Source organism: Nothoprocta perdicaria, unplaced genomic scaffold (assembly GCF_003342845.1).
Source record: "Nothoprocta perdicaria isolate Ctin4 unplaced genomic scaffold, notPer1 scaffold_389, whole genome shotgun sequence".
Classification (NCBI taxonomy): Eukaryota; Metazoa; Chordata; class Aves; order Tinamiformes; family Tinamidae; genus Nothoprocta; species Nothoprocta perdicaria.
The window spans coordinates 119,930-132,284 of record NW_020455631.1 but is presented as its reverse complement, the minus strand read 5'-3'; the positions used below and the strand labels follow the sequence as shown (position 1 = coordinate 132,284).

At 47.3% G+C, this 12,355-nt stretch overlaps 2 protein-coding genes across 2 annotated transcripts in view; both read left to right on the top strand.

Moving 5' to 3' along the window:
- The first annotated feature begins 196 nt into the window (after positions 1-196).
- Positions 197-5,405, top strand: TMEM80 (transmembrane protein 80). The gene is made up of 5 exons (XM_026044867.1): positions 197-236; positions 1,991-2,013; positions 3,705-3,798; positions 3,912-4,004; positions 4,670-5,405. The coding sequence occupies exons 1-5, from the start codon at positions 218-220 to the stop codon at positions 4,873-4,875; spliced, it is 435 nt and encodes a 144-aa protein (XP_025900652.1). The 5' UTR covers positions 197-217; the 3' UTR covers positions 4,876-5,405.
- Positions 5,406-9,333: 3,928 nt separating this feature from the next.
- EPS8L2 (EPS8 like 2) overlaps positions 9,334-12,355 on the top strand; it is a 50,658-nt gene continuing 47,636 nt past the window's right edge. The window contains exon 1 of the mRNA XM_026044855.1: positions 9,334-9,548. The gene's annotated coding sequence lies outside the window, so the exon portion shown is untranslated. The remainder of the gene's footprint in view (positions 9,549-12,355) is intronic.

Below are 12,355 nucleotides of genomic sequence, written 5' to 3'. Positions count from 1 at the left end.
CCGACTTCCCCTTCACGATGCCGAACGGAGGCGCCCGAACGGGCATTGCCCGAATCCGCCCGAACGCGACCGAACCGGGCCGAGCGCTCCGATCGCGCCCGAAGGGAGCCGGGGGCCGGGCGAGAGCAGCGAGCCCCGCCCAGCCGCGCGGGGAAGAGCGGACGCCGCGCGCAGGCTGCCGGGATGCTGGAGGACTGGTCGGGGGAGGGGTGCCAACATGGCAGCCGTGAGGCGAGGTGAGCGCGCGCGTTGTTGCCGTTGCCTCCGTTGCCGCTTSGCTTCCCGGGGCCGGGCGGAGCCCTCACCTCCCGGCCGTGAGAAGCGGCTTCCTCATTATGGGGCATGGCGGTAACGGCGCCGTGGCTGCATCTGGAGGGGCAGTCCTGTGCGAGGAGCCCTGCAGGTTGAGGAGGCCTCCGGCCATGTCGTCACAGGCGCGATATATCGCGACAGGCCGACTATATCCACTGCTCGGCCTGGCTGTCGACCCCTTCTCGGACTGCCAGACCCTGGCTCGTGTAACCTGGTGCATGTTGTGCTCCTAGCCTCGTTTTGACCTAAACATATTTTTTATTCGTACTTTTGGGTGCTCTCTTTTGCAAAATAGCAACATATCTCCCCATGCAGTTCCTGCTTTTCATATTAACGGACCACTTGACACATAACATTGATATGGAAACATTCGCTTTATTCCTTTSGATGAAAGGAAAACATCATTGTGATATGAGGCGTTGCTTTCACTTTAGTCTTTATACCGGGGAATAATTAGAAACACATCTCTCACTATTAGTTACAACCTAACAAGGTGTTTAATGAAGCCTTTAATTACAGCCCTGCCAGAAAAAAATAAAGTAATGAAAGTCAGTTTGACCAGGGGAGGGTGGTTAAGGCTGTAAGGAGCCTCTGACCCTTTTAGAGAAAGGAGAAGGATGCACATCCAGAAGGATTTCGGATGAATCACCTTCCCAGATTGCTTGACTGTTTCCACCGTGTTCCCTAATTGGGTCCCTTAATTAGATGCCTAAAGTTAGTTAGGACTAATTGGGTCCAACTACATAAAGTTGTGATAAGGACATTAGCGCCAGGAAGTCCAGAGATGAAGGTGGTTGATGACTGTGTCCCGTTGATTTGGTGATAAGGGAATGACCCTAGGATGGATAAAAGGGTCTTAGTTTCCTCTGTGAAAGAAGACTTAAAACTGATCAATWCTTTGTGCCTCCAAAAGAGGATATTGAGGATATAAAGAATGATTTGAGAAGAACTGGTTGCTTAATGGCCAAATTGTGCTTTRAAGTGGAGTATTAGGTCAATACTATCATGTGTTAAGGGAATTTTRTACTCTTTTATCAAAGAAATTCAAATTTAGTAAGCTGTGGTATTTAACTTACAGAAAATACTTTTGAGGAATGTACAAAGCAGTCCCACTTTGAGGTCCTTTGGGTAGGACYGAAATATTTTACCTAGAATGATGTATTTGTCCTGTATTTTATGTAGAATGGAACTTGTTTTTTGAAGCCTTTGAAGGGAACTTATTTGGGAGCGTCTTGGTTGAGAGGAGCTGGGGGACCCTGTGTGCTACAGCACCATTTAAAAGCAAATGGGACCTGCTGCTTCCCAGCACATTTCCCTCGCTCCTTCATAGTTCAAAGGACATGAAGTTTTTTGGCCTTTCATAACAGATGATACGAAAGTAAAGGACAAGTGAGCTGGGCAGCTCTGTAGTTCTTTATGTTTTGAAACAGATACATACCTCGGGGGCAGGAAAAAAAGTACTTTTCACAATAAGGATTTTCCTAAATTATTTTAGAATTCATGCATGTGAAAAAGCTATTTTGGGAACCTGGGCTTCTTGATCTGGGGATATAMTAAGTTTTCCAGTAAACCGAGGGAAAATATCTAGAAGTATTTTTAACCTTTCTAGTGACATTTTGGCAGGGCTTTTGTTACTATTTACTCTAATTTTCTTCTCTTTATTTTTTGCCTTCTCAAGGGATGGGAAGAACTTCATCAATTGTATCCTTTTTGTGCCCTTCATCCCTCACGTGCAGCCATCTTCAGGAAAAAAAAAAAAAAAAGCGGTGGCACAGATGGATTCATTGCTTCCTGCCTAATAAACATTCACAGTGCTGTTTTAGTGTTAATTTATGAGTTTTCAGTTGTCAGCACCATCTGTATGAAGTCAGTGTGATTTTTTTTCCAGTATTAGTTAAGGGTTTTGCTTTACAAAACCTTTAGACAAACCTACAGCATTGAGAGAGGACTGGCAGTCATGTTTTGTGGTGATATTTCACTCTCATTTCCTTGGGGAGGCGCGGTGGGGGGGGAAATTTTTTTGAGATCTGAGTAACCTCCTTGAAAAATCACTCTTTATCTTCAAAGGTTTCCCTGTTTAGATACTATCTAGTATATTTTCTTTTTTTTTTTGCTCTACCTTTCTTCAACTGGGGAAGCAGCCCMCTGTTCTATTTTAATAAAATGGGCTGCTTAGGGACCTGGAATCYGCTGCACATGGCTGGGTGCTCCTATCACAACCTTGATAGGCAATTCGTGTAAGTGATACCTGGGGCTAAGTCCCTGCTTAGAGACATTCAGAGCATTTGAGAAGGCCTGGGGGSAAGAGGGGAGGATTAAAAGTGTGCTGATTATAGGAAGGCAGAAATCTGGAAATAACTTTGTATTACTTAAAGAATTGTGTTTGGTGTAATTTGGTTATTAAATGTGCTGCATGTGTGTCATGCCATTAATAACATGCTGCAGAGGCAGAATGTGTCATTCATTAGCTGTGTTTCTCCTTTGTAGGAGTTGTATGTACGAGTGAATGTGGGTGGGATCTTTTAGATCTCTTAAGTGTTAGTGTCTCTCAGAAATTAGTCATTTCAACTGCTTTTTTTAGTCATCAGGTTGCTGCCTTTAAACCCTGAACAGCAGTTTATCTCCTCCTSCCGTGGAGCTGCTTGACTTGAAGGCTTTTCATCTCCTGTGACTCTAGGGGGAGCGCGGAGAGCTCATTTAGGCCCAGCTGCAGGTTTAAAATGACTAATCCTAAGATGGCCACAGGTGAGATGAACTACCCTGAAACTGTTAAGTAAATTCTTCCTGTGTGTGATGCGCAACAGTGTCTGCGCATCTGGTATTCCATGATCTTCCCAAGCTAAGGAAGGCTGTTGGGAATTAACATCCCAAAACTCAGTTCTTAGAGCATTGTCAGATATATAACAAAGGCTGAGTTCAGCTTTCAATTTTTCCATCATTTAGACAGTGATCATAGAATCACTATGGCTAGAACAAAACTTCAAGATCATCAAGTCCAACCGTAAACCTTTGACAGGGTCTGTCTGCTTCATATAGACACTTACAGGAATTGGATATATTGGAGTCTCTATCAACTTGGTTAAAGGGGACTAACAACTATGGAAGTTGCTTGGGGCAATGTATGTGTGTACACGCAGTATATTTCCTTAGAGGCTACAACTAGCCCAAGCCCCASTGCACACCAAATAAAGTTCTTTAAAACTCAATTAAAATGAAAGCTGAAAATGCAGTTTTTTCCTCTAGTATTTGCAGTCTCAAGTCACTTTCTGAACCATAGAGAAGAGTCAAAGGCGAAGCATTTAGGGCGCTAAGACGCTGTATTTTGAGATTATTAGTAAATGGCTTTTTCATAAAATGAGTCCTTATTAGAAATCCTTAACAGCAGTTATTAGCAATCATCTCTTTCTTTACAGATTCTGTTTTATGCAAATGGCATTTATTACATCTTCTACTTCTTGGCAACTCTTGCAATGATTGTTTATAAAAGTAAGTTGCATGTGTTGTAGCACAGAAGCAGGCTGTGTGCTTACAGTATGCGTGTGTTTTGTCAATATGCCCGCTGTATTTTTGTGGCTCATTTATCCTGTGTTACTCTACAGGTCAAGTTTACAGTTACCCAGATAGTTTTTTGGCTTCTGATCTTGCGCTACTGTTTATTATGGCCATTCTTGAAGCACTCCGATTGTATTTGGGTATGTCATGTTATAAAAGTGTCTTTTAAGTGAAATGCTGACGTCTTTAAATGTTAATCATTCTAAAATTGGGCTATGGTCAAATACAGCAGTTTACTGACTTTGCAAGTTTTTGGAGATTTCTGTTTTAAGTGAGTTTTAAGTGTATGTAGTTAAATAGCAAAATCTGCTATGGGACCAACTTGGAAATAAGGTTCAAGTATGAAATGAGGCGTTGCTTTTTCACAGTGAGATTAATTTGAAATAGAGGTTTCCAGGGAAGATGGTAAGATGGTTCTAAATTACATAAGATATTAGAGTCAGCAGTGGGTGTCCTTAAATGTGCTGTGAAGTCAGGTGCCAGAGGCCTTGGGGTAGAGTTGGATGACTAAGAGGGACAGATCATAGCATCTGACTGGCATCTGTCTTCCTTACTTTCCCCACAATCAGATTTGAAGGTTGTACCTATGAGTAGCAGCTGTTCTTTTATTTAGACTAACTTGGCAATCAACAAGAAATGAATAGTCCATTAGTCTTTCCATTTGTTACTAAACTTGCTGGCAATCACCCTGACTGAAGGCAATGTTTCACATGTCAGAACATACCTGAACCCTTTCTGAACAGGGTTGCTCTAGAGCAGTCACGCTGAACCAAGACCCTCACAGAGGCTTCTCGTTTCCTCCGAGGTTCAAAGGGGAACCTGACAGAAGAAGAGGCTCCGTTGGGGCTCAGCCTCGTGCTCACAGTGGGCAGCGCCCTTCTCTGCGTCTACTTCCTGCTGTGGCAGACTTACGTGCTCAAAGCAGATGTCATCCTGAGTGCTGTTCTTCTCTTTACCTATGGTCTTGAGTCAGTGCTCGACATTGTAGCCATTGCTGCTTTTGTCAGTTAGATCTCTGCCTCATCTGACATAACACATTTTTTTCTCTAGGTATTTTTTAATATATTAGCAGTGTTTTGTTGTTTCCATATCAAGATCACATAGATCTTTCCCTTGTTAAAATTACAAGCTTTTTTTTTGGCAGAGGCCTCCCTGAATAGATAGATAAAACATCACATAGAGTTTCTCTGTAACACCATCTCCTCAATCAGCATTCGGGCAAAGGCCAAAGATGATTCAGCAAAAAGCCCTGAGAATCATCGAGCTTAATGCTGCATTAGTTGTTAGGGACCTATATTAAATATTAATTCCTAACACAGACCAAATAGCAGCCAGTGTGTCATATAGCTTTATGCCTTGGAGATTACATTAGTTCTACTGGTAGTGCAGCAATTTCTGCCTTACACTCCAGTGTCTGAGGCCACAATTCTGTTTCATTTTACCTCGTCTGCTCTCATTTGCGCTTCAGACCCCAATTTCCCTGACTTTAGTAGGGCAATAGCTGATTTATCCTGGGGGAGATGCTTGAATTTGGGGCAGTTTGTTCTTACGGATGGAAAGGCCAAAAACAATACCCTGTGTTTGCTTCAAACAGGATGCCCTTAAGCTGAGCGTAAACATTCACATGCTTTTCTGCCCATTTTAAAATCAAGCTGAATGTTGTCAGACATGTTTGTCTGGTTGGAAATGTGTCTGTGTCCATAGTTTGCAAAAATTGCTGCATTCAAGCCTATTTTGTTAATGCGTACGTAATAATGTAAAGCTTGGGGATCTTGAGGGTTTGTACAAGCAGTCACTTTTCTACTCAGAATCTCTTATTTTTGTATTTATTTATTCAAATAAATAATGCATTGCACCTGGGCAGTGTTTGAAGTGCTGAGTGTCTGGTTCTGATGCCAGGGTGTAGTTAAGCTGCTCAAAGGGAAGCTTAGGCTACACCTGTGGGCAAAAGACTCTTCTGATCCTGCTGCCGCCGTATTTAGGCCATTGCCTTGCGCTGGGAAGGAGCATTTGTTGATTTGAACTACCCAGGGGCTGAACACGTCGTGTTTTACCTTCAGCCACGCTGCTTTTTTTTTTGTTTTGTTTTGTTTTTCTCCTTCCAGTAATAGCAGAAGGGAATGAAGGATGCCCAAGTTCCTGCAGAAGCGCCTGATTTTTAGACCTCAGTTGTGCTCTGGGGAGCTGCTTCCAAGGCCAGGTAACACTAGCTTCCATCTGTGTTACACCTCCCAGTAGCTGTAATCAAAACACCCCAGTAGCTGGAATCAAAACATGCCCTTTGAATCTCCTTAGGTCAGAGCTTCATCCTCTTACTATTAGGCAGCACAGACCTTATGTTGGCTGAGGCAGGAGCAGGGTTGCACCCATGGCGAAAGCAGCGGAACTGGGTGCTGAGGAGCAGCCAGGAAATAATCAACTGACCAAATGTTTCTGGGCTGAATTTGAGCAAATATCCACCCATTTGTTTTTCTAAATTTGTTTTGTGTGCTGGAATGCACTCATCATGCATCTGCTGGAAAGAGAGACAAACATGGCAAGCTAGAGCTACCCAGGTCATGATGAGAGCATACCAAGCAAACCCCTTTTCTATACACACATGAATGGAAGGACACTTATTTCCTGGTATAAAGAAATACCTGTCTCATGCAAGGGTCTGGAAATAGAAAATCTGGCAGGATTTAAAGGAAAAAATTCTAAGTGGGGGGAAAAAACACCTGGATACAGGTGGTTTGGCAGATGAGGGTCATACTTGTTAACTTCAAGTTGTAACTTCTGTGTTTTTTTCTTTTTTTTTCTGGTGTTCAGGGACAGCTGAATGCAAGAAACAAAAAGATTACAAACTTTATGGGTAGTAGTAGTTTGATTCTTGACCTCATTTCAGGGTACTGTCTGGGGTCCTGCAGGCTCCAGGATGGCCATTAGAGTTTGCTGCCCCCCCAGCCTAGATCTGCACATCCAAAAGAGCAGGACTGTTGTGTTTCTTATTTATTTTTTTCCAGTTCAAAATAAAATCACCCACAACCTTTTTCTGTTTGGATCAGATACTTAGGTATTTTCACTGCTGTCAGCCCCTCGCTGGGTGCTGAATACAGACATTTTCTACAAAGTTCAGACCATTTCTTCTTCTCAGGTATTCTCAGGATTTGAACGGCAATTGTCACTTAGGCTGGTGGCTGATTTAATGGCAGATTTGCTCCATACTCAGCTGACACAACTCCCAAATGTTTCCTTTTTTTTTTTTTTTTTTCTCATCAGTAACACTTTTTGCCATCTCTGTGTTTGGAGAAGCCAGGGCATGGCATAGTAATGCCATCGATTGGTGACGTTTGCCAGACATAATTTTGACGGAGCTTTTAATTACGAGGCCCTGCCCTTTTGAAACAGGATGAGCAAGTTGGCATGAAAATGACATTAAAAATATAGAGGAACACGTATTTTGAGGTGCTCGGTTTGGGTGTTGTTTGCTCTGCAAGGAAGCAACCTTTGTTCTCAAGCCATCAGAGGGGTGGCTGCCGCCAGCCTGATTGAAAAGACTGATCCCGAGGAGCAAGTTGGCCTCCTGGCATTTCAAACGCAGAGATATTTTTAAAGATTTATTGGTCTATGAAACTTTTTTTTGGTGTGTATTTGTGTTCCCAAGCAGGCAGAAGCAGCGAGCGCCTAAACTGCCGCATTCCTCAGGTGCCCGTCAGCTGTTTTCATGGCAGCGTGAGCAGCTTTGAGCTGTGGGAGAGGATGTGAGGCTTGGCGTGGGAGGGGGGTGCCCCAGGTTCATTTGCAGCTGCGTGTGGGAACACAGCAAAGTCAACCTACAGGAATTGCCGCTGCGGATTTCCCACCTAGCAGCCGATTCCCCACCTAGCTTGGTGCCTGTGTCCCATTTTGTCCAGCATCAGCTATTGCAGGGAAGACTCAATAAACTCACTTGTGGTTTTCTTCCTTGCCTGGAGGGAAATGTCTCTCCTCTGCTCAGCAGGTAAGAGATTTCCTACAGGGTTCAGCGCTTGGCAGAGACCGAGACTATCTTTGTAATGAACATGGAGGCCAAAGCAGCCAGATAGGAAGCAATTTAGTAACTTGAACGTTAGATATCTCCTCCACATGATCCTTCCAACCACCTGTTTGCATCCTGGGAAAGTTGGCTCAGCCCTATTGAAACACCCAGATGATGAATGACACATTTTAGTGGGAGGCATCACTAGCTCCAAACCTGTTAACTCACACGTCCTGCAGGTCTCCAGCACTGCTTGTGCTTCCCACCACGTTTCCCTCAAGGAGGGCAGCCTCCTTCTCCTCCTTTTCCTTCCCCTCCCTGCATTTTGGTTACTTCTTCTCCCAGGACTATTTCCATGGTGCCTTGGGTGCATTTCCATGAGCTTGTGGGCTCATCATTGGGATCTCAATGACATTGCTACAAGGTGGGCGCTGGGTGCGTGCGCGGCCTTGAGGACCTGCTCACCTTGTCCTGCGGCACGAGAGGATGATGCTCTCAAAGCAGGGCCGAGCCGCTCAGCATTCCTGCCGGTATCGCTCACCAGGGGCACTTTCCTCCCCTGGATGTGGGCTGGGGAGGAGGACGAGCGCGTAGCCCCCATGTTGCTGCATGCACCAGGCCAGGGCACCGGTGATGAGCTCAGAGTTATGGGAGCTGCGTTTCCTCCAGGTAGATTATCTCTGAGGTTTCTTCCTCGCTGCTGGAGCTGTCTTTTAACTTAAATGGATTCAGAGTATGTTATAGGACTGATGGAGAGAGCTGCCATACATGTGTGTTTTGGCCAAATGGTCTTGCAAGCTCTGTTTTGGGAAGGGGATGAGCTGCCCCTGTATCTCACACTGCTGCTACCAGTCCAGTTGATGTGTCCCAGCTCAGTGTCAGAGCTGATGCTATCATTCTAAAGTGTTTCAGGATTGAAATCTGGAGACAAATGGAGCTCTAAGTTCTTTTAAAGTCATAGCCTGGCTGTGTAAGAGACTTTTTTGGAGCCCACTTCCCTGACGTGCTCACCAGGGCCACGCTGGTCCCAGGGCAGGGATCCAAGAGCAACTGAAACCATGAAGCGCCTTGCAGGGCGGCTGCTTCAAACGGCACTGTGGAGGGGTCCGATATGTCTGCCTGCCCTTCACAGGGCCTTTCCCCACCACCGACATCCAGGCGGAGCGAGTGGGAAGCCGTCGGGAACGCGGTGCTGCCGAGAAGGCACAAAAGGCGCCTTGTTCCCCCCACGAGGCGCCTGGCAGGGCCCCTGGGCAGCGCTGGAAAACTCCAGCAAGGCCAAGGCCCCCCGCTCACCGGCGGCGGTGCCGCACGGGGACGTGGCCGCCCTCGTGCCGCTGCGAGCTGCCGGCCTCCTAGTTATACAGTAACCTGTTGCTCCGGGTGCCGGCTCCACCTCTCACTGCCTCCACATCCCTCCCCTCCTCTGCTGCTGCCGCTCYGCTCTCCTTGCCAAGAAACCCTCTTGTCCAAGAAACCCTCTTGTTGTCATCGTCACCTGCGTGAGGCAGCGGGAGCTGAGCGAAGCCCCCTGGGGACACCAGGAGGGGCGGGCAGCCTTGGCCCCACGCGCTGCTCCGCGCTTCTCTGCGCAGCCCCCCACGATGGCAGCGGGATTTCACTAGGCGGGCGCGGAGAGGACACCAGGGGCGCCGGGGACACAGACGGGAGAGGCTTCTCAGCACTGGTAAGAGCTTTCCTGCCCAGCTCCGAGCCCAGCTTTCGCACCCTAGAACAGCCCCCCTGCTCCCCTGCCTCGAAAGCTTAATCCAGCTGCAGAGAGGGAACGCTCAGAAATGGAGCGAAACTGCATAGCTTTCTGTTCATTTCTTAAAAAGAGGAGAAAAAAATCCAAATTTTTTTTCCTTTTTTTTTCCTTCTCTTTTTATCTTTTTTTTTCTGATTTTTTTTTTCTTTTTTTTTTTTTTTTTTGGTTCTTTTTTTGGATGGCCCAAGATCCAGTAGGTGGCACTTTCTTGGCAGCAAAATGTCCGTTCTGGCGCAGAACAGGACTTTTTTCCTCCCCCCGCCCTTTTTTTTTAATAAACTTATTATATTCATTTAACAAAGTTTAAGGAGCCATTCGCTTGCAGACGTCAGGCTCCCCTTCTTTTGGGACGTGTTTTCCCCATCTCCCCACCGGATTGCCACTTCCACGGAGCACTTGCTGCCCCTGACCTTGGCAAAACTTGTCCCCCTATTTCCAACCCCTGGGAAGGCTTGTTCGGAGCGGCACGAGCTCTCCACCAGCCCTGGCTTGTATTAATGAGCTTGATTGCAGCTCTCCTTTCCCCTTCCACTTACTACATGACTGGAAAATGCCGTTGCGATTGTGCAGGGGAGAGGGCTGGAGATGATGGGTTGGACCGATGTCATTTTTAAATCCTGGGAATAACTGTGGGACAACACAGCAGTAAAATGGAATGATTACTGTGTGTAATGAGGGCAGTGAAGGTAACACTCGCGGTGCGTTTTTGAGCTGCTTGACAATTGCTGTGYGAGTTGAACGCAGTGCACAGGGGACCTGGTGGTATCACCTTCCTGGCGCCGTTTCTTCAACCGACAGAGTCGTTCACTTGAGCAAGGCGAGAAACAAGAATAGTCGGTCACGAAGGTAAAGGGGAGRCAGCAGGACTGAGTGGAGGAGCCCTTCAAGGCCCTGCTTTGCCAAGGAGCTCGGGAGCCATGATGGGAATGTGCCTGAGAAAGGGGCACMTGCGACACTGGCTGCTGCTTCCCCCCAGTTTGACAGGGTTTAAAGTGGCGTGTGGGGCAGCCCTACATGCTCCATTCCCTCGCGGTGTTCGCTCCTGGCCTGGACCTGCTCCCGGTGTCCTGGTAGGGAGCCAGGCTGGCTGAGGAGCTGTCGCTCAGACATGTGCCTGAGTCTGGATGGGGTCCCGGGACAGGATCCAGTCCAGCKCCCTGCGGGGCAGGGCCAGCTTGTCGTACAGCAGCACAGGTTGGAGGTCTGGACATGCTTGGGGCTGCCCGAGGCACAGCTGGATGCTGGGGGGATGAATGGGAGGAGCCCAGATCCCAAAGAAGAGAGGACAAGGCTGGTGCTGGGTGGCCGCTGCGTGTGGCATTTGCCTGCCGCGACCAAACTGCCTGCCTGTGCCAGCCCTCCCATCCTGGCCGTTCTGCCCCCATGCTGGCTACCGCCCCGCATGAGGATGGTGCCTCATGCATGGCACCGTGAGGAAATGGGCCTGGGGCAGCAGGCCCCGGGTCACAGAGGGAGCTGGCCTCTCCTGCCTTTGGTACTTGCCTGAGTTGCCTGCAAACAACTCGCCCTCAGCCTCGGTGCAACAACCTGTCATGGAGCCCTGTGAAGGAGMTCCCGTGAAGGAGCTCATATGGGTGGCTGCTTCTGGGTCTTCTTCCTCCCYGTGGATGGATGGAGGTGCCCTGGGCCTACGGATGGGCCTCTGGAGCAGGTCTGTAGCTTGCTCGTACTGCAGCACGTACAGCCCTGGTAGAGCATGGATGGAGAAGATGCTGCTTGCGCTAATGTTGGCAGCAGACACTGTCCTGCAGGGCTCTCCTGTTGTGGCTGCCCACTTGGCTTCAGCCAAGGGCATGAAAACGCAGGGAGGAGATAGGAGGAACCCAGGGTGTTGATACTAGCATCTGACCCATGACTCAATGTCCCTTAGTGTGCTCAAGAACAGAATGTTTTGAGAATTTTATTTTTATTTTATTTTATTTTATTTTATTTTATTTTATTTTATTTTATTTTATTTTATTTTATTTTATTTTATTTTATTATTTTATTTTACATTACATTACATTACATTATTTATTTTATTTATTTTATTTTATTTTTTTTTTTTTGTATCATCTTAGGATAATTTAGGTTGGCAGCATAAATTCACAGGGACAGAGATCTAGAAGACACTGCAGTGCTCCAAAGGCCTCGGGCAGTTGCTGGTGGACAAAGGGAGGACTGAAGCAGAGGGGAATATATGCAGTGGCTTGCATGGGCTTGAGGAACATCCACATAAAGTATGGCAGGTGCCGTGCCTGAGCGCGTGGGGGTTGTTATTCCCTTTCGGCTGGATCCCGGCATRCTGCATTTTTCCCTGCGGGCTGGATCCCGGCATGCCGCTTGGGAGCCGGGTCTCATAGCCTGCTTTCTCTCTCCTGTGCTGTGCTCTCCCCTTACATGTTGAGTCCRGGAGGCTCTGTGGTTTTCATGGAGATCTAGCGTGGCTTTTGCAGCACGAGCCCCCAGACCAAGGTCCGTCAGGCACCCCGAGAAACACCCGTCTCCCTCCCTAGGAGGTGTCCGAGCCTTCGGAGTCCAACCCTCTACACACSCAGGGTCACCCAGAGCACAGGGCACAGGATTGAGTCCAAGTGGGATTGGGAGATGTCCTGAGAAGGAGACTCCACAAACTCCCTGGACAGCCTGTTCCAGGGCTCTGGCACCCTCCCTGTCAAGAATTTTTTCCTCAAGTTCCTGTAGAACTTTTGGTGCTTCTGTTCATG

What these genes read in the sequence shown, in the direction of transcription:
- TMEM80 (XM_026044867.1), top strand. An exon ending in TGGGAAGAACTTCATCAATT is followed by an intron (nt 2,014 to 3,704) that starts GTATCCTTTTTG and finishes AGCAGTTATTAG; the next exon opens with CAATCATCTCTTTCTTTACA. An exon ending in AGCACTCCGATTGTATTTGG is followed by an intron (nt 4,005 to 4,669) that starts GTATGTCATGTT and finishes GTTTCCTCCGAG; the next exon opens with GTTCAAAGGGGAACCTGACA.